This window comes from Cajanus cajan, chromosome 7 (assembly GCF_000230855.2).
Source record: "Cajanus cajan strain Asha chromosome 7, NIPB_CcT2T_4, whole genome shotgun sequence".
Taxonomy (NCBI): Eukaryota; Viridiplantae; Streptophyta; class Magnoliopsida; order Fabales; family Fabaceae; genus Cajanus; species Cajanus cajan.
In genome coordinates this window covers 59,711,140-59,737,538 of record NC_138523.1, presented here as the reverse complement: position 1 = coordinate 59,737,538, position 26,399 = coordinate 59,711,140, and the positions used below count along the sequence as shown (strand labels likewise).

The window sequence follows — 26,399 nt, the reverse complement described above, 5'->3', positions numbered from 1 at the left end:
TCTTGTCGAGAATGAATTTTGGGCTCTAATTTCAAGCCCAACAAACAAGCCTGTCTAGATAAGACCCGTGCTATTTACACTGTTAATTTTACTTTTCGTATCCGTTTATTTTGACATTTTAAAATAGTTAAAATTTACTTTTCTTTTTTTTACTGTTTTGCAGCTAATTTTTCTTCCTCCCAAACCTTTCATAACGCGTCATCTGTATCTTGAAAATGGGTAAGATATGTGTAAGAAATATAAAATATGCATGTTTGGTTGAGACAAAATAAAAGTAAAAAATAGAAAATTTGTGGGATTCTTCATTTTAAATAGAAATAATAAAATACCTCCACTTAAAATTTAATAAATTAAACTTCCATTTTATAACTTGATAAAATTTTACACTAAAAGTTTAAATCGATTTTAGTATTTTATAATCGATTAAATTAAAAAAAATCAATTATAATAAAAAAGTTAAATTTATTTTTGAAACTATATTTTAATTAAACACTTTTATATATATTAGTATAAGAAAAAAACACTATACATCTCTATGAAAAATAAAATAAATTAATATTTTGACAAAAAGTAGTGAGCAGTTATAATTTTTAAAGAGGTCAAAAATATTTTATACATGTATTTTTCTTATTTTATTCTTAAATATAAATTTGTAAAAAAAAAATACAACATGGTGTAATTGTATTCAACCATCGGAGTGAAAGTGGGTCTTCATAGAATAATTGTCATTGTTTATGGACCTCAACCTAGGTGATTTATCTATGACTAAGATGAAACTTATATGGAATTGAGTGGATGTTTTAACTGATTGATTTTAAAAAATTAATCAAAGTGCATTGAGACATGATAGTTAATAAAACATCTAAAGGTAAAATACTATTTTATTGTTGGTCGTGAAAGTGGTACCAGATTAAAATAAACTCTAGAAACTAGATATTACCTAAAAACAACATGAATAAATGTTGAGTGTTTGGGAATAAGCTTCATTGTTAATAGGAAACATAGCTTGAAACACCAACTAAAATACTTAAATAATCACTCAATAATAAAGGAGGTAAGAGTGCAAAGACAATCAAGAGATTTTTCTAGAGACAATTATCCTTAAAGGAGTGCGTAATAGTTTACTAATAGAACACTCTTATACAAAAGATAAACAAATATAAAATAGAGTATCTTCTTCATATATTATTACAATATCTATTTTTTTATATAATAAAAATGTCTATGTTAAGATATCTAGTATGAATATAATTATTTACAAAATGTATGTGTACGACCCGTCATGATCTCTACACTTAGTGAAATCACACTACTACTAGTGAACTAAGAGAAATATTAAGTTGGATAACTCAGGTATAAATAAGAATGAAAATAACTAAGTTTTTGGTTATAAAATAAAATACCATATATATACCGTCATCCCAAAAATGATATTCTCCTAGTGCCGGTCAAGCATAGACAAAACTGTTATCCAAAATAATAACTCTAACACGAGGATCAAAACTCCCCATCTCACAGCGGACACCTCAACTCCAAGCTAGTCCTGACCTGCTCCCATATCAAGTATGATCATCCCAGTTCCACCACATGAAAACAAAAGGGTAAGCTAAAATTCAAAACCAATTATACAAGTACAGAGTAAAATCTATACTACACATCATCTAACTATCAATCATGTTCATAGAGTCACACCATACACTCTATCCAACACTACTCATGCATAAAATACAATCCACCAATCACGAAGTCAAACACCACACTTCATCATACTAATAATCATGCAATAAATGCATCTCATGACAGATATCAATGCATATCAATCATCTAATGCATCGTCATGCATACACCTAGGAGATCTCCCTAACAATAGAGCTGTATAAGTGACATCCCATCCAACTGAAACCACCCCAACCGTTTTCACGCTCAATGCGCCCGCTCGGTTATAGCTAAACAGGAAATAATCCTCACTCGGGTTTACTCGGATGATGTCACTTACACAATTGGAAGTCCAGATCTACTGTCAAGTATAGCACAGCTGGGTACGAGCTTACCCAACCTTGGCATGCATAACCAAGTCAATTGTGGAGTTCGCCCACCGACTATCCGTAAGGATCCACGCAACCTTCCCGAGTACTTAGTTAAGGGAATAATCCTCGACCTCATACCCCTCTCCAACACTAGTTAAGGACTTATAGGAGACTCACCCAACCCAGTGGCCTATCTGAGCACCACTTTCCCAAATCCAGTGGTCTCCTTTAGCACCTCTCTCATATATCAGTGACATATCCAAGCACCACTCTCAAGAGACTCTATGTAAGCTCTTCCAGTTCGAAAATATTTTTTCTCTTTTCAAGTCCTAGGCTACGCTCATGCCATAAGGCATCATATGCAATTATGTATCATACATCATACATGGCCTACCCACCATCATGATCAACAATCATACACATGTCATAAGACATCACATGCAATAATGTATCATACATCATACATGATATACTCACCATTATGATCAATAATCATACACATATGAACATATACTCATGCCATATTATATTTAAACATTCATATATATCATCACTGTGCATATCATATATCATACATAATTGATCCAAAACTTCAACTTAACATGCATTAGCATCATTTCATTCATAAACATATTCACGCCCGGCGCAACCGGAGCTCCCCCAACCTAATCCCAACCTGAGAGTCCTAAAACTCATCTACACCCGACGCGTTCAACTCGTGCTCGATGTCCTTGAGATAGAGACTCATAAGAGTCTCCATACCTGACGCAACCAAATCACATCTAGCCCAACATTCAACCCGAGAGCCCTAAGCTCTTCCACGCCTGGCGCGCTCAACCTGCGCCCGGCCTAATCCTAGTCAAAGAGTTTCAAAACTCTCATCTAAATCAACAAATCCAACCACATGCAGACACAAAACACAAAGCATAGGCTCCATACAACTCAAAATAAACTTAAATCTACATGCATCCAACCTATGCATCTAAATCATCAAAATCCTCCTTTTTCTCAAACCCCAAAAATGAGATTTTCTTCAATCCATCTATGGATTCTCAACATTAATGCATCAATTGAGTTTCTAAACTCACATGTAACCTAAACAACAAACATTCTAGCTTCCCTCACCTGAAGATTGACTTCAAAATAGCCAATAACTGAGAAGAAGTAGAATTCCCTTCCGAAGCGCAACCTGGAACTTCAATCCTCTCAAAGCAAGCTTTCTAGTCTAAATTTCAAGAAAAAACAGAAGACATTAGTGCTCTAGAGGAGAAAAAGAATCATACAGAGAAATTTGAGAGACAAAAGAGCTCACAGACCCAGAGTCATTCTCTCTAAAAACTTCACTTTCTCCTCAAGTGGCAACCCCTATATATAGAAGTTCCAGAGTAACCATAACAGCCTGTTCCAAATCCAGAACGACCCGTTTTGCACCATCGCATCACATACAAAAATCACTTGCAGAACGGTCCGTTCTGAAATCAAAACAGCCGGTTCTGGAACTCATCCAGAACGGCCCATTCTCCCTCTGGAGCGGCCCGTTCTCAACCACGATTTACAAGTCAATTTAATAGCTTGGAGCTGCCCGTTCCAGATTGGAAATGGGCCGTTCTAGGCTACTAAATCAGTCATATTAAACTTTTGGTTCTTATGAAATAACTTGCTACGTTACAATATGAGTTAAATGCAACAATATAAAATTTATATTATATTATTATTTTTTTTATCACATACATTATGGCATAAAAAAACACTTATTAAATAATATTTTAATTAAATCCTAAAAATAACTTTTGATATCATAATAAATCGATTAACTTGGATAGAAAGACAATTGTAACAAAATCAAATCAATCTGGTTAAAATGTTTTGCAAAGAACTAAATTATGATATAAATTACTATTAATTTATAAAATAATTAGTTTTTTCTTATTAAAGATTAATTTTTATATATTAAATATGAAAAATTATCTTGTATAAGAATGTTGTTAAAAATTCTTTTTGAGCAATAATATTTTTAAAGCTTCTTAGAACTTTTTTTTTATCAAATTTATTTTTAATTTATCATATTTATTTATAAATTAAATTTAATATTTTTAAAAAATAATTAATAATTAAAAGTAATTTTATAACATAATGTAAATTATTTATATTAAATTTAGAATACAGTTTATATGTTTAAATATGTTAATCTATACAAAAATTAATATAATTTATATATTTAAATATAATATTTACATATAATTTATTATAATTTTAATTATATAAAATAAATATTTAACTTATAAAATATAGATACTAAAATATTAATAACTTATAATATTTGACGAATAACTCGAATCGTAATTAATTCAATTACTACTAAAGTAGAAAATTTGTATCCGAATAAAATTAATTTCACTTTAAGAAATTTAATATTTGATTTTGTTCTATAACAATAAGTCAATGAGGCTTTCCCTTTTTAATTGAAATTAATTAAAAACACTTAGAGTGCAAAAAGATAAGGGAGATGATAAACACACCTCCACTCTCGTATAAACACACCCCTTTTTTAAAAAAATATACATAAAATATCTAAATTATCCTATAAAAAAATGAAATTTCAAAATTTACTACCCTTCCATGAACCCCTGTATCTCGCACCCCACACTCCAACTCACGGACTGGATCTTGACGGCGGTGCAAGTTTCCTCCGCCAAGCGTCGGTCCTGTGGTGCCGTGGCAAGGCAGCTAGCAGGAGCAGCGGTGGCGGTGGTGAGCCTGACGACCTCGGCGGCAGCATGTGCGACAGCGAGAGCGGCCTCAACGACTGCTGCGGTGGCGGCAGCGACAGCGATGGCATGCTTGTTGGCTTTGAAAGAGTGGGTGAAGGGAGCAGAAGAGGTGGTGGGGGTGTGGGTTGCGGTGTGTTTAGAGAAGGGCCAAGTTTCTTTGGGCTTGGGAGCGGTGGTGTGGGGGTTTGGCGGATTGTGGTGTTTTTTGGCGCCGAAGAGTTGAAGGAGAAAGGCCATGAAGGGAGTTTAAGGCATTGGAAAGTGAAAGAGAGATAAGAGAAGTAGAGAAGGAGTGGAATGGAAGAGTTGGAAGAAGGTAAGACTTAAAATGGAGTTTGAATTTAGAAATGTGTTTATTGTTTTATGCTACCTTACCACGCGACTCTACTTATCACGCGCTGTTGCGGGAAAGGGAGGTGCAGGGTACAGGGATCGGGGAAGGGAGGTGCGGGATATAGGAGTGCGGGGGGTACAGGGGTCGGGGAAAGGAGGTGAAAGGAGGCGCGGGAGGGGAGGTGTAAATTTTAAAATTTTATTTTTTTTAAGAGTAATTTAGATATTTTATATATATTTTTTTGAAAAGGGGATGTGTTTATACTATAGTGGAGGTGTGATTACGGATCAGGAAAGCCCAGCCCAATCCGGCCCAACTCATGGTAACTGTAACCGGCAGCAGCGGCACGTTCAGCGGAGTAGTCACCGTCGTCTGTCACACCGCTACTTGTCGTTGTCTTTGTTTGTGATACTCCTTCCCTTTTCTTCTCAATTTACATTGACTTTTGCCTCACTCATTGCCTGCTACCATGGTGTCGGTTGCTCATTCAGCCCTACTTCTTCCGAGTGTTGGTTACGGTTACCGAAGCGCCTCCGTCTCCAGATCCAGCTGGAGCCACCGTCCTCTCGCCGTCACCGTCAAATGCTCTGCTCAATCTCCTTCTCTAGGTCATTCTCCTTCTCCTACTTCGCTTTCTCTTTATTCATTCTTCACTCTCTAGTTCATCCACCGTTATTCCATTCAGTTGCGGAGAAGTTTCTCGAAGCTTCCAAGAACGGGAACGTGATTCCTCTCCACCGATGCATATTTTCTGATCACCTCACTCCTGTCCTTGCGTACCGTTGTTTGGTTAAGGAGGACGAGAGAGATGCTCCTAGCTTTCTCTTCGAATCGGTGGAGCCAGGCCAGCTTTCTAGCATCGTGAGCGCCATTTTTTTTTTATTTGTTTGTGAATGAGTTATTGTGTGTACTGAGTTTGTGTTGATTTTGATTAGGGACGGTACAGTGTGGTTGGAGCACAACCGTGTATGGAGATTGTGGCGAAAGAGAACGTGGTTACTGTTATGGACCACGCGGATGGGCGCAGGAGTGAGGAAATTGCTGAGGATCCGATGGTGATTCCTCGTAGGATCATGGAGAAGTGGACGCCTCAACTCATGGATGAGCTTCCCGAAGCGTTTTGTGGCATGTCAAATCCACTCCTAATCCTAATTTTGCCATTTCCTTATTGGAATTGTGTTTGTTGTGTGTATAAGCAGTTTTGTTATGCGCTTCACAATGTATGTTTTTGACTGATTGCCATTTTCTCTTTGCAGGAGGTTGGGTAGGCTATTTCTCTTATGATACAATGCGCTATGTTGAAAAGAAGAAACTTCCATTTTCTAATGCTCCAGTTGATGACAGAAACCTTCCTGATGTTCATCTGGGCCTTTATGATAATGTGATTGTGTTTGATCATGTTGAAAAGGTAAGGTTATGTTTGCCAGGTGCTGTGTAAATGTATGTGATTATGGGACCACGAAAGCATATGTGATTTCTTTGACTTTCTTCAATCCAGAAAGCTTACGTGATTCATTGGGTTCGGCTAGATCGATATTCTTCTCCCGAGGAGGCCCTCAATGATGGAATGAAGCGGCTGGAAACTCTAGTGTCTAGGGTGCATGATATAATTACGTGAGTGAACTGTTTTTTTTTTTCCCATTATTTTTCCTTTTTCGCTTAACATTTCTAATCAAGGTTAAGGATCACATTGTTTGGTCGTTGAGTTTAATTTCAGTATGTACAATTATAATTGTCAATTTCAGCCCAAGGCTGCCTGCGGGTTCAATAAAGTTACACACTCATGTCTTTGGTCCAAAACTGGAGATGTCAAACATGACAAATGAGGAATATAAGAGTGCAGTGTTGCGGGCTAAAGAGCACATACTGGCTGGTGACATTTTTCAAATTGTACTGAGTCAGCGTTTTGAACGGAGAACTTTTGCAGATCCATTTGAAGTCTACAGAGCATTGAGGATTGTTAATCCTAGTCCATATATGACATATTTGCAGGTTTGCCAGTTTCTCGTGCCATTATCTTTTTATTAGTTATTTTGCATTCAATAGTTAACTTGTTGGAAAATATATTGGTATTAGGCCAGAGGGAGTATTTTGGTTGCTTCAAGTCCAGAAATTCTTACACGGGTGAAGAAGGTAACCTTGTGCAATAATTACGAAAATAATTAATTTACTTCTTCAACAATATCAATAATCTTAACACGCTTATAGTTGATGTTCTTGTTTATTAACCCTTTTTAGGTTTCTTTAATTTTACTATACTTGTTAACATTATGAACTTCATTACAAGTCTAACAAGTATTAATAGGCATTTCATATCCTTTTTGACAGAGAAAGATCACCAATAGGCCCCTTGCTGGTACTGTTAGAAGAGGAAAAACATCAAAAGAAGATATCATGTTGGAGAAAGAACTTTTGAATGATGAAAAACAATGTGCAGAGCATGTAATGCTAGTTGATTTGGGGAGAAATGATGTTGGAAAGGTATTTGGTTTTCAATTGCTGGCTTACTATCTTCTGTTTCATAGAGATTAATTAAAGACTTGCAATTTGAGGACTAAATTCCGAGTTAACCCTTTATCTAGATATGTAAACAAAAATATCATAAAGTAAGGGGAAAATAAAAGATATATTGGTTTCACACTAATAGAAACTAGGTATAACTTCTAGAAAGAGGAAGCATGTCACTTGCTAGACTCTTAAAGCATTCATTGCTGCTGAGAAACAGCACAAAAAAAGTAAAAGAGTATCCACACACGTACACCTTGGGGACATTTCAGGTGAAAAGGCTATAGGAGCACTTCCTGGCAGTTGGGATCTTACATGGATGGTCAAAGATAAGAAGTTTATTCAAAGGTCACAAGATGATTATAAAAAGTCACGTCTTTTGGTTCTAATATTGGTTGCAAGATTAAATGATTAAGAGTTTCTCCTCACTCAAAATACACCACTCATATCACTTGATATACCCTTTTCTACGATGATAACTTTCTTTTTAATTTTCATGAAATGTCTCTAATATAAATATGCATGATTTGCAAAATATTTATCTTTAACCCCAGGTCATGCTTGTGTAGATTAAAGGAATTCAATAGGCTTTTGAAGAATGGTTCTGATAGAACTGGACTAGAATATGAGAAAAAATGATTAGTATTTATTGCAAAAAACAATCTCATCACTGGTATATTAATGTGATTCAGAGCAGAGAGTAATCTCCTCTCATTCACCCAAGTACCAAAGAGACCCAGTTCTCTACCAATTTTTTTGCAAAACTCAACTAATTCTAACGAACTCCCTGGATCCCATTTTATTACTGAATCAAATAGTTATTCTGTCACCAACAGATTTGGATCCTATTCCACTACTGCCCTCTTTTCTACTCAACCTAAACCCGGGGCTCTATTGATAGGTTCTTTGTTTGATGTTTGCAAACCAAAATTTGAATCTCATGCACCTCATTCAAGGAGTCAAAATTTCATGACACTGACTGTATTCTATATGCTATGTTGCTATATTTATATGCATCGCACATTGCTTTGCAGTTGCTTAGTTTATGATCATAATGATTTTACACTTCTTTTCTACCTTGTGCATGCTGCTTTAAACCATTTCTTTTATGTTTTAGCCTTGTGCTTAATACAAGATGAATATGCAGGTCTCCAAACCCGGTTCAGTTCGTGTTGAAAAGCTTATGAATATTGAGCGCTATTCCCATGTTATGCACATAAGCTCAACAGTAAGTTACTAAATGCAAAATATGAGAATTTGGAAATATATTTTAGAATATGATCTGTTTAGATACAGTCTAGACTTCTAAGAACTTCGTTACTGAAAATAAAGAGTATTTTTTAGTAGAGAAGTTATGAAAAACTCTTCTAGGCTTGTATCAAAACATGCTCTATATGAATAATATCTCATAATTATGTTTAGAATATCTTTGATTGTCTCTTGGGATTAGTTTCTGTTGTTCCTAGGTTTCCATATTTCCTTGTTATATTATGATTTGTTTCTTTATTGAGTTAGTGATCTGTTGCTAGTGTAAATAAGGGTCAATGCTTTATGTTTTTCTTTAACACGTTGGAAGACATCACAATAAATCAATATAAATTTTATAGTACTCAGTCTCTATTATCTCCTTCTTCTTCTATATACCTAAAACCCTCTAGTTTATAAGTAAAAACTATTGATTATTATGAGAATTATAGATCTGAAGTCTCCTTGAAGATCAACTCTTATTAATTAATGAGATAATGAGAAACTGTACATGTCTTTGCAGGTCACTGGGGAGTTATCAGATCACTTAACAAGCTGGGATGCACTGCGTGCTGCATTACCTGTTGGTACAGTTAGCGGAGCACCAAAGGTAAATTTTAGCACCCTTCAAGGCTGCAAGATACCCTTTGTCGATTGTCACCATTATACTATTGTAGTCTTGCTTTTCAAGTTATATCGTCGTATATTATGGTTGTTGTAATACAGGTGAAAGCCATGGAGTTGATTGATGAGCTGGAAGTCGCAAGACGTGGGCCATATAGTGGAGGATTTGGAGGCATATCATTTAATGGCGATATGGACATATCCCTTGCTCTGAGGACCATAGTTTTCCCTACAAATGCTCAATTTGACACAATGTACTCGTACAAGGATTTGAGCAAACGCAGAGAATGGGTTGCCCATCTGCAGGCTGGAGCAGGAATCGTGGCTGACAGTGATCCAGCTGATGAGCAAAGAGAGTGCGAGAACAAAGCTGCTGCCCTTGCCCGTGCCATTGATCTTGCAGAATCTTCATTTGTTGATAAATGATTTGGGTTTGTCCATCATCAGTGATGCACCTTGATAACGACGAGGAAATTTGACGGAGGGGCTGAGATTATACGGTTTTCATCGTATTAAAGTTACGTGGAGAATCCTGGAAACTATCTCAATGATGTTCTGACAAAAGTCATGAACATATATTTAAAATGAGATGAGTTATTTTCACGATATATTTTTTTATTTGTTGTCGTTTTAAGAGACTTCCATATCTTAATCACATTTCTTTCTGTCAGTCCATCTTAAACCAAAGAAAAGTGTCTTGACGGAGTTTCTTTTGTTGTGATTAAATTCCTCCTTATTGAACATGAAGTTAGTTACAAATATACTTGTTAATATTCAACAACACACTCGCATTGCAGGTAGCCCTGTTCTCGAATGTGATTCATGTTCTCGGATGACCATTATTCGAAATACGCATGATAACTTGCAAAAAAAGATATTCGAGATAGGCATGATAATTTCACTCAAACTGTATTTCTTTTCCTTTTATTACCAAGAAGTATTCTCCATCTGACACAAAGACAATCTTCCTTTGGAGTTTGATAAACATTAAATAGGTAAATATTTTTTCTCAACTTGAATTTTTTGCATTTGTAAGAGTAAAGATTTGAACTTTAGTCACTTGATTAAGTGACATTAGTCCTTTGTTATCCGTACTAATCTAAGTTCATCTCAAATTGTATGGCTATTTGCTAAAAGAAATACACAAAACATCAGTCCAATATAGGTGGAGTTGGGGCTAAATATTTATATGCAAAATTTAAGTTAACTGGAGTTGAATGTTGTTGTGAATATAGATTATTAATATAATAATATCTAATCCGTTATATTTTTATACTGAAATGATAAGTTATTATAATTATTATAACTAGTATTTAATATCCTAATTTATGTTAAAAATAAAGATAATATTTAGTTCAAGAGAAAATTAGTTTAATTATATGTTATTGGTGTAAAATATTTACATATTAGAATACGTTATAGCAATTATTATTACAAGGTTATTGAAGATGGTAAAGTAGTCTGGATAGTTCTCTTTAGGGAGGATGGAGGGTTTAATACAAATGAGGGACTCTTCAAAGCAGATTCTATAATTTTTTCAGACAATTCAGTTAGATCAAATCCTGAGGAAAGTTAGTTTTAATCGCCTCCAGATATATTCCTTTTAGGTGGTGTGATCAGAGTGGGTGCGTAATTGGGTGGTGTGCATCACGGATATAAAAGCATCTTTTGTTGTCTTTCGGTATTTTTTTCATTATTATTTAAAAACATTTTGCACTCTATAGTAGGTATTGCCATTACTCTTCTTTAGATGGCAGATGCACACTGTGCCATAGAGACAAAATTGTTTCTTCTGTGTCTGAACCTAAAAGTAGCAATTTGGGAGGAATTACAATGCTGAAAGAAACGATTTAATGCATTTTCTAAAACATAAGAGGCTAATAGACAATATTAAACCGAAAGACGCTACAAATAATATGTAACAATATCTGGATTGAAGTTAGTTTTGCTTACCATAAAATCATCAGAACAAGTTGTAAATTTTCCAATTTCAGAGCTACACTTGTTAAAATAAATAATGTTAGAAGGTGACCAAGTTTATCATACGTGAATGGTATTTATTTATATTTATTTATTTATTTTATTTAAAATATTTAAAATTACTAAAAAAATCCTCTTTTTTTTTAGAAGTTCTTTGGATTTAACGACCATCACTTGTCCTTCTCTCCACAACACACTCATTGCATACCCACTCATCAAGGACTTCCAGTCATAGTTGCCACCACAAAAGTCGATGCAAACGAGGTGGATTTATGGAATCGGATTAGGGTTTCAAGGGTTTGATCTGGTTGGGTTTTCAACGAGAGAGGCGCAACTGTGGAGAGGGTGTGTGACGGTGTCGAAGGTGGAGTAGGAAGGGTGGTCTGCAAAAGTATGTGATGATGAGGGTTCCATAATCTGACGTAACTTTAGAGAACATTGGGCAAACATAGTATTCCGTTGTAGAAACCTTAGATGCGGTAATCGTGGTCATGGCGAAGCAATGGGGTTTGATTAGGGTTGAGGGGTTTCGGAAGAGTGATTAAATTGAGCAAGATGTGATTTTGCTGCGGTCGATTAGGGTGTAGACTAATTGCTGGTTGGCCATGGTTGGATCGATGATTGAGGTGCGAAAACTATATGAAAAGTGTCTTTTTATTTCTTAGTCCACCCATTCACATGCAGTGGTCTACCCTAGATTTCGCCTAGAAAGAAACATTAAATAAAGAGAACTAGAACCAACTAGATTTCCAATTTACCAAGTAACTGTTGTAACTTTGCCATCATGACTTTTCAAAATGGTAGGATATTCCTGAGACTTGTCAACCTGAATTTTTAAAGTTCAGTGAAATTCCATAACAAATGCAACCTAAGTATCCAACTTGCAATATCTCATTAAAAGTAAGAAATGTAACCTTCCAAACATAGGCATTTCCATCACTAGAACCACAGACAACATTGGATGCATCAAGGCTAATTGCAGCCTGAAATTGCACAAAATCAGATAAAAAGTCAAGAGTTAAGACACACAGACTGAATGAATTTTAGGGGATATAGGTGCAACTCTCACCTTGACAAAAATATTCAATCCAACCCCAGAAAAAGATTGTACAAGCCCTTTTTCAAGTTGAAGATTGTCACACAGATAAACTCTGTAAAAAGGAGAGAAATAATACATTTGAAATTTTGTTGTACATTCTTACTTCAGAAGAATAAAACATATACACTATCAAAGAATGATACCGGTTATCCATACAAGACACTAAAAGAAAAGGTCCACTGTCATCTTGGGACAAGCTAGATATTCCATGTAAGCTTTGCTGAAATGATAACAAAAAATAATACTGTTAAGACAAACATATTTTTTCAAGTTTTCCAATATGAAACAAAACCCTATGATATAAAAAACTTATGGTATCAACTCTCAGCCTATTCTAAAAGTTGAGATCATGAGCTCATTATATAACCTTTACTTAACACAAAAATTATAACTTAGTTTATTCAACAGAATTAGCAACTTCTTAAACATAAGAAGAAATATACTATCATTTTACATCACAGTTTACACTGACCTTTCGAGTTGATTGAGGACAAGGACATGTAAAAAAAATGGATAGGAAAGATATGAGTGACAGTACATTTCAAATTTTTAGTATTTCAAAATTTCAACACACCGAAATAAACCAGTTACTTAGTAAAATAGTAAAAATATGGAAAAAATAAAATAAAATAAACGTTTACTTTGAAAGGTATTGTTTCCAACTATTCAATCCACTGCTCCAGCAGTAGCTATGGAAACCTGGTCCTTAAAAGAAAAAGAACAAATGTAATGCTTATGGAAGCAACCTACAAAATAGGAATTGTTAGACAAATTTAATTTACCGGATGTGAAGGAAGACTAATCCATCAGAAATTAACCTTTTCCCTCCTAGTTCGTTTTGCCTGAGATGAAATATATATATTTTAGAGAATTTTCATCTCCATCTAAAATCATAGTTATTGAAATATATATATATATATATATATATATATATATATATATATATATATATATTAATTTAAGAGAAACAACTCATGTATATTAATTGCAAAAGATAATTTTATCTATAAAAAAATATAAATATATTTCCTATATCATATTTGAAATGTTCTAAAAAAACAATTACAAAGATAAAAGAAAAGAATAAGCAAAGATGTGAATGTTAAATTTAAAACTAAAAATAATTTAAAGTTAATGTAATTAAAGTTTTATGATGTCTAATGTTTATTTTATTATATAATTAATAACATTTTAATTTTTATTTATGAAATTTGTATACGAAAATTTGTTAGAGGAAATTTTTGAATACTATGTTATAAAGATTTATGGATAATAGATATATATATTGTTTTCTCTTAAGAGTTTTTTAATCTAATTTTTTTAATGTGTTATTTTTTTTAACACATGTCAATTTTTAACAAAATAATAAATATTTTTAATAATTAATTTTAAAATAATTTTATAACTTTTTTACTTTAAAACTGCAATAACTTTAAAATAATATCATTAATGTTTTATGACGTGATTACCATTTCTCTATTAATATTATTTTGCGGTTATATTTTCTAATATTATGCAACTATTTCTAATTAAGTTTACTGCATTTTCTATGTTAATATTATGTCAAAATATTTACATTAAAAATTATAAATATTTTTTAACATGATTTATTATTTCTAAATAATAATTAACATAATTATTAATAATTTTAAATTTAAACTTTATGACATTAATAAAATTTTCTATATTAATGTTTATGTAAGTAAAACTAAAAAATAATTACAGATGATCAAAATCATTTGAAAAATCTACATTGGGTTACCCATGATTTCATAAATTATCTTTGTGTTTTATGAAATATTTGTATTAAGGAAAAGGTTTAAAGTTTAAACATTGATTTCTTAAATTCATTATTATTCTTGCATTTAATTTATAAATTTTATAAAATATATATGTTAAATTCCAACATATTGATTTTTTTTTTCTTATAACACGCATTATGTCTTTCAATTTTTTTAACATATATTTAACAACATATGTCTTTCAATTTTTTTTATGAGATTGTTATGTTGAATTTTGAAAATCTTATTTTAGTAGTGAATGAAATACACAATTTGATATATTTTACTATTGGTTAACTCATGAATGAAAAAATTGTTGCATATCAAACAACTTTAAAAAAAATTATATCATGTTTGAAATGATACAAGTCAAGAACTACATTTAATTGAATGTTATTTAATTATATTATTTCAAGTAGAAAAATTTAAGCTATTCCTCAAAATTTATATGGTTTACTATTTCAATTATTGCAAGTTTTTTGTTCTTTCAATTTAAGTATATTAAATTTATAAAGATTAATTAATTGACATGATTAACTATCACAAATTTGAAAAGACAAAACAACTCAATCAAACAATAATTTTAACACTAGCCAACATTTTAAGCCTAAAATAAAGCAAAAACACATTTTCACATCTCCAATAAAAATTATTTAAAGATTAATTAATCAAAACAAATAAAATCAATTTTTCTAATCATTTCTTATATAAAAAAAAGTACTTTTAGCTGTAACTTCATATACATGATAAGATCAAACTTTAATTCTTGATATAAGTAATAAACCATTTAAACTAACAATTTTTTTTAATATAAAGATACATAATCAACCTTTTCTATTATTATAAAATAAACATAACAATTATTTCAAAATATAAATAAAATACACTTTAAAACATAAAATTAATAAATTAATTCTTTATTATATATATTATTACATAAAATTTATTTTAAATTAATAATTCGTCACACGGTTAATCATACTGGTTTCAATAAATAAATAAAAAGGATATTTCTTAAAAGAGTACGTTGCTTGTAATCTTCTTTAAAAAAATCCATATGCTATTGGAAAGAGGGAGAATTCATTTAAAAATAGGAGCAAAACTGCGACGCGTACGGAAAGATAGTCAGGAATGTAAAGGACCGTCATGTTTTTTTTGGTTCGTCATGTTTTTTTTTTTTCATGGAATATCTACCGTCGAGAGCAGTGACTAATCTCCTCGTTACGTTAAAGACACCTCAAAAGGTGAAATAACTAACCTCAAGATTTAAGTACACAAGACAGGATTCGAAGACCGTCATGTTTAAAACACGATTTATGAATTTTTATTTTTGACAATAGGAAACAAAATTCCTTGAAAAACCTATCCATAAAAGTCTCATAATTTTTAGTGAATTTTTTACTGGAATAATATTTTTTTTTAAATTACAAGAATGATCACTGTGCAGGATTATTTACCAAGATAGAACCATTTACTGTTCAAGCTCAGAATTTGGTTCCCGGGAAACCGAATTCTGAGCATCAAAATGTAATTTTTTTTGTTTTTTCAACTCAGAATTCGGTTCCCGGGGAACCGAATTCTGAGTTGGTTTTAAATTTTTTTTTTTTTCGTGTATGAGGGCAAATGTGGGCTGATCTGGGAAGCGGAACGGCCCGTTCCAAAAGCAGAACGGCCCGTTCTGATTAAAGAATTTGCACTCTGTTTCTTTAATCAGAACGACCCGTTCTGCTTTTGGAACGGGCCGTTCCGCTTCCCAGATCAGCCCACATTTGCCCCATACACGAAAAAAAAAAAAAAAATTTAAAACCAACTCAGAATTCGGTTCCCCGGGAACCGAATTCTAAGTTGAAAAAACAAAAAGAATTACCTTTTGATGCTCAGAATTCGGTTCCCGGGGAACCGAATTCTGAGCTTGAACAGTAAATGGTTCTATCTTGGTAAATAATCCTGCACAGTATCATTCTTGTAATTTTTTTTAAAAAAAATATTATTTCAGAAAAAAATTCAATTTTTAGTGTGTTTATATTTAAAAAATGTAAAAATTAAATTATTTTAACAATCAATTATATTTTTGTTTGTATAAATTTGTTAAAAAAATCAAGTTTGTAATATTTAATTGATTTAAATACATTTTTAATCTTTCAAATATAAAGTAAATTTGTTTTTATTCTTTTAAATTAAAACTCTTTTCAGTCATGTAATTTTAAAAAATTGTCTTAATATTTCAGATCATCAATATAATAGCTAAAAGATATAAATTGGGACAATTCTGCTACATCAACTAAATTTATTATGTTTTCATTGACAGAGGTATTGGTAAATAAATTTTGTGCGACAATATTTCCTTAAAAAATTGAGCATAAAGACTAAATAAAATTTTTAAAAATTACATAAACCAAAAAAATAATTTTAAATTAAAGAATTAAAAATAAATTTATCTTAAATTTGATAGATTAAAATCTTTTTTAAACCTATTTAATCTTGTTTGGATACGTTTAAAAAATAGTTTTTATATAATAAATTAACTTTAAGAAAAAAAATGTTAAAAAATAATCATAAACTTCAAAATTTCGAATTCATAAAAATAATTTATTTTTCAGAAAAAAAATATTTATAAATTTTAGTTGCTGCCTCAATTAACAAACTTATTTTACAAATAAGTTTTTTAAAACAAAAAAAGCTGAATCCTAGAAGAAGAAAAAATCTTTCCCCAACATGCACTTAAAAGGATCAAGAATATTTACATAATGCAACTGGGTCTATTGCACCCGGTCTGAAATTTTTTGGTTAAATAATTGACTCCCATTTGTTATCTAAATTTGAATTTTATCATTTTATGTATTTTTATACATAATTCGGTCCTCAACAACGAAAACCTTAATATTTAGAAAACATAAAAGACCAATCATTCATGAAGGAAAAAAATAGTTTAATGCAATTAGAAAAACTAAAACCTAAATAAAACATTAGAGGCCAAAATTCATGATGAAAAATGTAAGAATGGGTATCTAAAGGAATATAGAGACCAAAATCTTAAATATGTAATACCCTAAAAACCATTTGTTTATCTTAACCACGTTTATTTTGACCTACGAGAAGCTAAACCACAACACCAACCGTTAACTTGATCCAAATTATTGCTTTAGTCTTGGAGAGAACCCTTCTCTACCTTAGAGTAATAACCTGGATCGGTTTAACAAAATCATCTAGAACTGCTTTTGTGAAATGAGAACAGATCAGAAAGGGCAGCAAAGAAGAGGGACCGCAACAATCTGCTCTAAATAGAGATATGTAATTGAAACACTGTTAAATTCCTAAATACTCTTCAATATCAATTTTCATAGCTTGGCTGCATTTTCTAAATACACGTCCAATAGTTCCAAACCAAATTTAAGAGGTGCAAACAAAAGGGGAGTTTTTAAATAAAAGGTTCAAATACAATAACATCACTAACCTTAACACCACTGATTATGATTTCCTATGGTACAATGCATTGGAAGAAGCAATTAAATTCTATAGCGACTACTTTTAGGATGAAGACGCTAATTGCTTCAATTTTGCCTGCAAAATAACCCCAGCTTCATCTGCCACACTTTTCTTTTTGGATGCAACCTGCAGTGTGAATTGTACAAAGTTATTTTTCTCTTGGATAAGGTAAAAAAAGTAATACGAGAATTCTTCAATTTGGGGCAATTTTCCCCTTTAGAAAGAAGTGCTTCTTTTTTTCTAATGTTGATAATTGCTAATAGAAGCTCATGGCAGTAAGCCAAAAGTCTGACACAAAAATATGGTAAATGGTTTTGCAGTCCATGGCAGCAGCATGGTGGCTATGATAGAATAGAGTGCAACTCACACACACACGCGCGAATATCAGAGCAATCTAGAAATATATGTTAAGAATAAAACTTTCATCAAAAAGCCCACAACCCACAAACCTGGGTTATGACTCTTCTAAAGAGAGGGAGTGCATTTTTGAGGATAAAGTGTACTAACAATTGTTGATTATAAAATTAACAATTAAGATTTGTGATAAAATCAAATGCTTGCAAAATAAAAACTAAAATTAATTTTCTCTCACTCAACCACCTTGAGTTTGAGGGAGGAATATTAGATATATAACTAAGTTCACAGTTTATGTTCGGGTGTATTTTCGTTTCTATGTAATTTGCATTACATTTGGTACAAATTGGTTCTCCTTACAGCTATATATATATATATATATGTATAGCTGTTTCACATGTTTTCAGGAACAATAATAAAATAATTTTCTCTGTTTCTATTATATAATATCAACCATTGGTTTTTTAAGCAATGGTTATTATTGCAATTTACTCTCTCAAATGCAATTCCTTCACTGTAGAGGAGCTAGATCCACAAACTTGAGGGATAATACCATAAGCCTCATAGCAAAAGTGCAAAGAAGTAGAGAGAAACTCAAAACAGAGGGAAAGAGAGAATTTTGGACAGCACGGGGAAATAAAGAAAAAGAGAAAAGGAAATGGATATGAAAAGAATAAATAGAAACAAAGAATCGGAGGAAGAAAAGGAAGCAAAATTAAAGAGGGACTTATGAACAGAGGGGTTAAAATGAGTTGTTGGGGTATTTGGTAAAATGGGGTCTAGAGTGTTGGATTTGGTTTAGCAAAACAAAAAATGTTAGATAAATTCAGTAAAATCGGAGCATCTTTGAGTAAATTTTTCTAGAAACAATTCTAAAAATAAAATAAGCTTCTTCATAGACTAAAAATAGCTTATACATAAGCTAAATTGTACAAACTACCTCCTATTAACTTCTTTAAAATCTTATATTAAATATATCCATATACAAGAAGCTTATTTTAATTTTCCTTTCAGTACTTCTATAGAAGTTTATCCAAACAGACCCTAGGACACCAATGTTAGTGGATTTGATTCAGCAAAATAGAAGATGTGACTGCATGATAGGAGACATGAGGCTAAATGTTATAATTCTAGTGTTTATAAAAAGCTCAATGTTCAATTCATTGATAGTCTATGAACAGTCATGGCGGTGTTGTTTCAGCCACCGCCACCGCCACCGCCACCACAAATGTGACAAGTCAGTTAATCGAGGGCTTTAGTTAATTAGGTGTCAGTGATAGTATCTACCAAAACATTGTCTTTAAACCTAGCATAACAAGTTTACAGAAAAACCTAGAAAAAAATAAAAGCAGTGGAAATACACATAATAGAAGAACAAGTGTGAAAGAGGAAACCCACGTCAACAAGCTGATCAAAATTTGATTTGAGCAAGTTGATTTTGCGGTGGCAGTAGTCTTTCCCTTGAGGCATGGTTTTCTGGATGAAGTAACCGGTGCCGACGTCGACGAGGACGTGTTGAGAGTCGTGGAGAGTGGCGGGGACGTAGAGGGAGGCGGTGAGGGGGACGAGGATGTGGTTGCCGGGAGGGCGGTGGGAGAGGTCGTGGAGGGCGGAGGAAGCGATCTCGAGGCGCGTGGTGGCGGTGCGGATGTTGTTGAGACTGTCTTGGAGGAGATTCACTTCCAGATCGGCTTGCTCTTTCACCGCCTTCAGCTGCTCCACGCTCATCCTCTCCAATCCCATCGAACCACTCTTCCACGAAGAACCCATCCAAACGCCAAACCCTTCTTCGATTCGATCGCAACTCGCTAAATTCTTCCTTTTAGGTTACCGTTTTCTAAAGTTTTAAATTAATGGACACTTTTTAAGACTAGCTATTTTATTCTATGCGTTACGTCAAATAAATGTTTTTTTTCTTCTTAATATGATAATTATGAAAATTAATAAATATAGGATAAATAACATAAAATAAAGAAGAAACAAAAGAGAGAAAACATTTAAATATTCAATTATAGTTCTTAAAATATATTGATTATCACACACCAGATTTTTTTTGCAAAATCAAAATTACGTGACAAAGGGTGTCATTTCATTGAACATCTCAAAGTGAGAATATGCTTAAAAAACACCAATCTTAAAATTAGATTGCATACTAACCTTAATTGGGTAAAAAAAACTCTTAAAATGCATAAAGCAAATAATTTGTCATTATAATATATTATGATAATGTGATGGTTAAAACTAAAATTATACAATTATTTAGAAGTATAATAGTACTTCTAATTAGTGATAGCAAAAAAAATATATTCACAAAGATATTCTTTATAAATTTTAAATAAATAATTAAATAAATATCCATTTAATAATGAGACGAACATAAATAATAAGGTATTTGTATTCAAGGATACATACACTTTAGAAATATTAAAAATATTCTTAATTATAAATAAAATAGTTTAATTTAATTTATTTTTACACTAAATATATGTCATAATTATTTATTTAGTATAAATATATGTTATTTTTTAATTATAAATATAGATTTTATAATTATTTAATTTAAATTATTTAATTTCTTATTTTTTTATTTAAAATTTTATAATTTTTCAAATATCTATGAATATTTATGGTACTCGCAGATATATTAAAATTTTATAAATACTCAAATTAAATGAAGTGAGTAATCTCATATCGTGATCATCTTTATCTTATTTATATCTCTAATTACATTTATATTTTTAAATTAGAGATCGAATTTCAATCATTATTTATTTATTTATTTAAAATCTCAATAATCGATCATTAGTAAGGACAGCTATTGAACCACTTTTAAGAATAATTTTTAGAAATCAATGAACTGAATAAAGAGTTGGTTTCTTTTTTTAATTTAGGTGTTGCCGTGTTGATTTTGAAGTTATCCTTGACTCTCCCTCTGTATAAAATGACAGCCAACCCAGGCAGAGAAGCAAAGCAACACTGAATAAAAATAAACTGGATTTTGATACGGCCCACTAATATATAGTGTTGCTATTGCGTGCACCTGTCACGTAACCCAAGTGAAACGGCCCTAAAATATAATGTGGGTCCAGAATCAGTATCCATGTAAATTCAAAAGGTCCATCATAGGAGGGTTTAAATATGGTCCCAAATCATAACATGGTTTTTAACTTGTTTCACCACGACATTTAATTCCAGGGACCCATCAATTATTGGGAGCTGACCCTTCTGTTTAGCAATAATTAAGAAAACATGTTGGCATCCCTAAATTTGAAAACCCCACCGATAATCCATCCATGCATACAAAAGTACAAGATGAACAAAATCATGAGTCCACGGTATACTCGACTTCGGAACTTGGAGACAACTCCTTTCATTTTAATTTTTCACAGCTCTCCTCACGTAAAAATTGTGTTTATTAGTTCCTATTTCCATCTCATAATAATTGTTATATAAGAAAAAAAAATATTTTAACTTTTTAATGTAATATTACTTTTTTCACATATACTTCTAATAATAATTTTTAGAAAATTATTATATTATTTCTAACAAAGAAGATCAATAATGAAATTAATTTTTATAGTAGTTTTATTCTCTTTTGTCTATTTATTGAATAGTATAGTGACATAATATGTAAATAGTTGAGCCCCTTAAATATATATTAATTAAATTTCAATTCTCAGGCATATGTGTATGAAAATAGAATAAACTGTCGTAAAAATTGCCACCTTTCAAATATTAACATGACTGTATGATTCTTTCATGTGCACGAAAAATCATGTTTAACAAATCTTGCTTAGTACTACCTTATGTTCTAGTAAAGCCTGACATAATTAATACACAACTAATGTTAACATAATTATGTCAGCTAATATTGACATAACTTATAGAGACAGGTAGTAATAGATTATATTCTTGATAGTGTATATCAAAAAGAATTTCAACGATTCTACTGTTTTGACGAAGTTTTTTATATATTATTGACTAAAAACTACTTTGGTTATGCACCAAAAGAAATTGTCCTGTGATTATTTCAAAAAATTTAAAGTAAGAAGATAATGTCCCACCTTTGAGTTTGACAATAATAATGTATTTGGGAAAGAGAAAAATGAGGATCCATTTCCACAAATTCCTCCCAACCTCTTTCAGTTTCCCTATGGCATGCCATCCAAAAACTGTTTTCTACTCTTAGCTACATGACCAAAACATCTTTATCAATAATAACTGACCAAGAACTCATTTCTCACCAACTCAGCTGGACCAATAAAATAATATTTTTACAGATGTTTAGCCAGAGGAGCAGTAAAATTTCAGCTGGGCGCGAAGTTGAATTCAATTCCTTTATTTTTCACTTGCAAATGTCATTAATAGTTAAACAATAATAGATCATCCATCAAATTAACTGCCTCCTATTTTTATTTATTTTTAAATTGTGCCACAGAGATGTCAGCCATATTTATAAATGAATTTTAAATTTGGAAGAGGACCGAGATAAAATCCTTAAATTAGTTACACATTGAAAGCAATTTTTTTATGGCTGAGAGGAGATCAATGCTTCAGGTGATCCTTTTGCCACTTGAAGCCAGCTTCCAGCATTGTGTTAAATTTGTTTTGTGAGGCAAATGGATAACCGAGGGTGCAGAGGCACATGGTAGTAGTTTGCAAGGGCGTGGCAATAAAAGTCAAGGTCATAACAACCAGTTTAAATATGCCATTAATGTGATACAACACATCGGCCAAATTTGAGATTTTATACTCTCGGTAACAACCCCAGATTGACTGTTGAATCAAATGCACCAACACCAAATTTGTTTTAACCAAAGGTGAAACATCAAAAACAGTAACCATGCCACCTACGTATTTTAAGAATTGAATACAGGTTGTACCTAACCTTATCTTTCCGTAAATACTGAAATAGCGAGAGTACAAGTTCCAGAAAGAGTACCGTGTAAATTGCAAAAACTAGCAGAAAACCAAAGATAATCCCACGAAATCAAACATGGTGGTCACTGGTCAGTGGGCTTCAAGACACACAAATGAATTTACTCTTATAATACTACTATAATATAGCAATGCCACATTCAGTAAAGGGTCATTTTAGCCACAAGAATTTCAGCACACTGAATGGAATAACGATTGAAAAATGAAAGTGAGACAGCAAAAGGAGTTCCTGTGCACATAGAAACATAGAAAGTGACAAGTGAAGAGAAGTGGTAAAGAGAGAAACAGATGGGTTTTTATTCACATCACTGGCACCCCAAAACAATCCACTTACATACAAGAAAACATTATTCTCACGCTGATCAATCTAAGAAATGGCTAAGAATTAGATAAAAATCTCAAAACAGAAGTCAAACACGGAGTACAACCAGAGCTTTCTTTTTCTTATCTTTCACACACCAGTCACCTCTGAAAACAACAAAGACCATCAAGGAGCGTGAAAGTGGAGAAGAGAGAGACAGAGAGCTAACTCACCATCAGCATTCAGCTGCGCCAAATCCACACCTTAAATCCCTCAAAAGATGCCCCAATAGCAGCCAAGAGAAATGAATTCTCAACCCATGTTGAAAAGTAGGGTACTCCAACAATCTGGGAGTGACAGTTGAACTTGGGAAACACAATTCCCTCACCTCAGAAACAAGCTTGCAAGCACTAATTACCACAACTCCAACCGCCACCACCACCAAACCCGTAGACCCAGTCAATCAAAACTCAAAACCCACCACTACAGTGAAACATAAGCAACAATGCAATCCATCATTCCACTTATTGTCTTTAACTTGGACGACCCTCTTTCAGCACAACAACATTACATATCCCATTTCACTGGCACACTTCCAGTTCAAGCTTCAATCTGCAGCAATTTCTAAAATTAAATTACCATCACCACATTCCCCTCTTTTTTCCTCTCTCCTCCAACAAAGCCCCAAAAACAAATTTCCCAACTTCTAAAAAGCTAGTTAATTTCCCAAACCAAATAAAACCCTAATTGATGGACTTCTCCAATCAACACTAAGAAATTAAAAACCTAACCCTAAGAATCTCCTGCTTTCCACACACAACAAAGCAACAGCCACGAGAATATATATTTTATATATACGAAAAAAAAACAACACCACCACCACCACCACTTTCTTCCAACTCGAATCACCACCCTTGAAATCAACGAGGCTCATCGTCTCTCCGACCAGAATTCCCAGGCCCACCGGACAATGAAGCGAGCAAATTGAGATGGCCGGGAAGGTAATTCCCAACCCTCGCCGCCGAAGCTTCTCCTATGGCCTGTTGCTGTTGTCGGTGATGATGAGCGAAGAGCGAAGCCTGTTGCTGCTGCTGCTGTTGTTGCTGCTGTGACACCGACACAGCGGCGGGCTGCACCACCATTTCGGGAGCAGCGGCGGCGAAGCTCCAAATTTGTCCGAAATCGGGGCGGGCCGGGAGGGCCCACAGTCCGGGAGGGGTGGAAGGGCCCACGAGAGAGGGGCCCACGGAAACGGCCTCGTCTTTGGAAGAGTCTTCGTCGGTGCGTATGCGCTTGCCGAGGATAAAAGGCGTGGGAGCGAGCAACTGGGGCTTGTGGTCAGTGGAGGAGGAGCGAACTGAGAGGGAGACGGAGGAGAAGGTGGCGGGGGTGGTGCCGGTGCCGGTGGCGGCGATGATGGAGGGCTCGGCCTGGCGGAGGAGCCACTCGATGGTTTGACCGTCGGACTTGTGGCCGAGCTCCCGCGTGAGCTGGAAGACGCGGGCGGCGCATATGATGGGCATGCGTATGCGGCGTCCGCGGCCGTCGACCTTGCTGTGGCGGTCCTTGGAGGGGGGCTTCTTGACGGCGAGGGGCTGGTTAGTGGTGGCGTCGGAGGTGGACATGGTGTGTGAGAAAGTGTTGATTGTTTGTTGCAGTTGCAGGGAGAAAGAATAGTGAGGCTGAGGCTGAGGGAACAGGGGTCTAATGATTGAGCGGCAGGAGCTGGTGGAGACAGGAGGAGAGCACATGGGTGCTGGGCTCCACCTCTTCTCTCTTCTCTCTTCTCTCTTCTCTCTTCTCCCTTCTCCCTTCTCCCTTCTCCCTTCTCCAACTCACGCGCCTTCCCTCTCACCTTCCTTCCTTTTCCCTCCTTTTTTACCCTTTCTCTTCTAAATTATTAATTATTATTACTACTCACTCACTCACATATTCCCAATTTTTTATTTACATTTTCTCTAACAAGGACCCCTTCAAGACCAAACACACAAATTAAATCATTTCTAAAATAATTAATATACTAACTTTATGTCCCTCTTTATTTTAGGGAATTTATTGTTCACGATGAACAAAAAGTGAAGAAAGTTCACGTTTATTTTCGCTAATTTGCATCTAAAGAAAAGCGAAGAAAAGTGGGAGAACGTCCTCGCAAAATTGTGAAGAAAAGAGATGAAAGTCACGTAAGAAATGAGAAAACCTGATAATATCCCTGCCCCAAAGGTTGAAAAGAGATGAAGAATAGAGGCACATAATCGATTATGGGCTGACATAATCGATTATGCCTCAGCATAATCGATTATGCCAACCCATAATCGATTATGTGCTATGCATAATTGATTATGTGGCAGATTTTTTGCTTCCAAGCAAGCCCAAAACGGACCATTTCAAAATTGAAATGGGCCGTTTCAAAATTGAAACAGACCGTTTCAAACTACTAAAACAAGGGTAATTTAGTATCCTAGAACGGGCGGTTCCCAAACTGGAACAGGCCGTTCCAAACTACTAAATTGTCTTAAAAATCCTAGTTGAGAACGGGTCATTCCAAATTAGCTGTTATGAGTAAAAACAATGTTAGAAAATATAATTATCATAATATATTTTGTTATTATTATTTGTTATTATAAATGTTATTATTATTATCATTATTATTATTTATTATAATTACTATCATTATTATTTATTATGATTCTTATTATTTTTCTAATATTTATTACTATTATTATCATTATTTATTATTTTTTTTAATAAATTATACCTATTAATATAATTTTATTGTAATTATTATTATTTATAATAAATAATATTTTACTCATTTTTTATCCAAGGATAAAAGTGTAAATTACATATTCATCTATTAAATTTTTTATTTTTATCTATTACATCAATCAATTTCTACACAAATTCTCACAAACTTTCCACTCACTTTTCACTATCTTTCCCTTAATCCAAACAAC

General features: G+C 33.2%; 4 protein-coding genes across 7 annotated transcripts; 1 reads left to right on the top strand and 3 right to left on the bottom strand.

Moving 5' to 3' along the window:
• The first annotated feature begins 5,400 nt into the window (after positions 1-5,400).
• On the top strand, positions 5,401-10,306 carry LOC109797069 (anthranilate synthase alpha subunit 2, chloroplastic). Its single transcript, XM_083060340.1, has 11 exons — positions 5,401-5,740; positions 5,818-5,993; positions 6,068-6,257; positions 6,389-6,540; positions 6,631-6,746; positions 6,878-7,124; positions 7,209-7,265; positions 7,461-7,613; positions 8,785-8,865; positions 9,406-9,492; positions 9,609-10,306. The coding sequence occupies exons 1-11, from the start codon at positions 5,602-5,604 to the stop codon at positions 9,930-9,932; spliced, it is 1,722 nt and encodes a 573-aa protein (XP_082916466.1). The 5' UTR covers positions 5,401-5,601; the 3' UTR covers positions 9,933-10,306.
• A 566-nt stretch (positions 10,307-10,872) lies between these two features.
• LOC114915809 (uncharacterized) lies at positions 10,873-13,507 on the bottom strand. 4 transcript variants are annotated; one of them, XM_083060341.1, is made up of 5 exons: positions 13,368-13,507; positions 13,227-13,284; positions 12,729-12,805; positions 12,556-12,637; positions 10,873-12,469 (listed from the first exon to the last, which is right to left on the bottom strand). In XM_083060341.1, the coding sequence occupies exons 3-5, from the start codon at positions 12,737-12,739 to the stop codon at positions 12,308-12,310; spliced, it is 255 nt and encodes an 84-aa protein (XP_082916467.1). In that variant the 5' UTR covers positions 12,740-12,805; positions 13,227-13,284; positions 13,368-13,507; the 3' UTR covers positions 10,873-12,307. The 4 variants fall into 4 exon arrangements, with proteins under 4 accessions (XP_082916467.1, XP_082916469.1, XP_029126607.1 ...); XM_083060343.1 differs by having other exon boundaries at positions 13,227-13,507; XM_029270774.2 differs by lacking the exons at positions 13,227-13,284; positions 13,368-13,507 and having other exon boundaries at positions 10,873-12,312; positions 12,401-12,469; positions 12,729-13,192.
• A 4,170-nt stretch (positions 13,508-17,677) lies between these two features.
• On the bottom strand, positions 17,678-20,059 carry PFD5 (prefoldin 5). Its single transcript, XM_020357158.3, has 2 exons — positions 19,605-20,059; positions 17,678-17,978 (listed from the first exon to the last, which is right to left on the bottom strand). The coding sequence occupies exons 1-2, from the start codon at positions 19,974-19,976 to the stop codon at positions 17,895-17,897; spliced, it is 456 nt and encodes a 151-aa protein (XP_020212747.1). The 5' UTR covers positions 19,977-20,059; the 3' UTR covers positions 17,678-17,894.
• Positions 20,060-23,417: 3,358 nt separating this feature from the next.
• On the bottom strand, positions 23,418-25,311 carry LOC109796718 (transcription factor TCP7). Its single transcript, XM_020356478.3, has one exon. It carries the CDS (start codon positions 25,194-25,196, stop codon positions 24,366-24,368), a length of 831 nt encoding a protein of 276 aa, XP_020212067.1. The 5' UTR covers positions 25,197-25,311; the 3' UTR covers positions 23,418-24,365.
• Between the last annotated feature and the right edge of the window lie 1,088 nt (positions 25,312-26,399).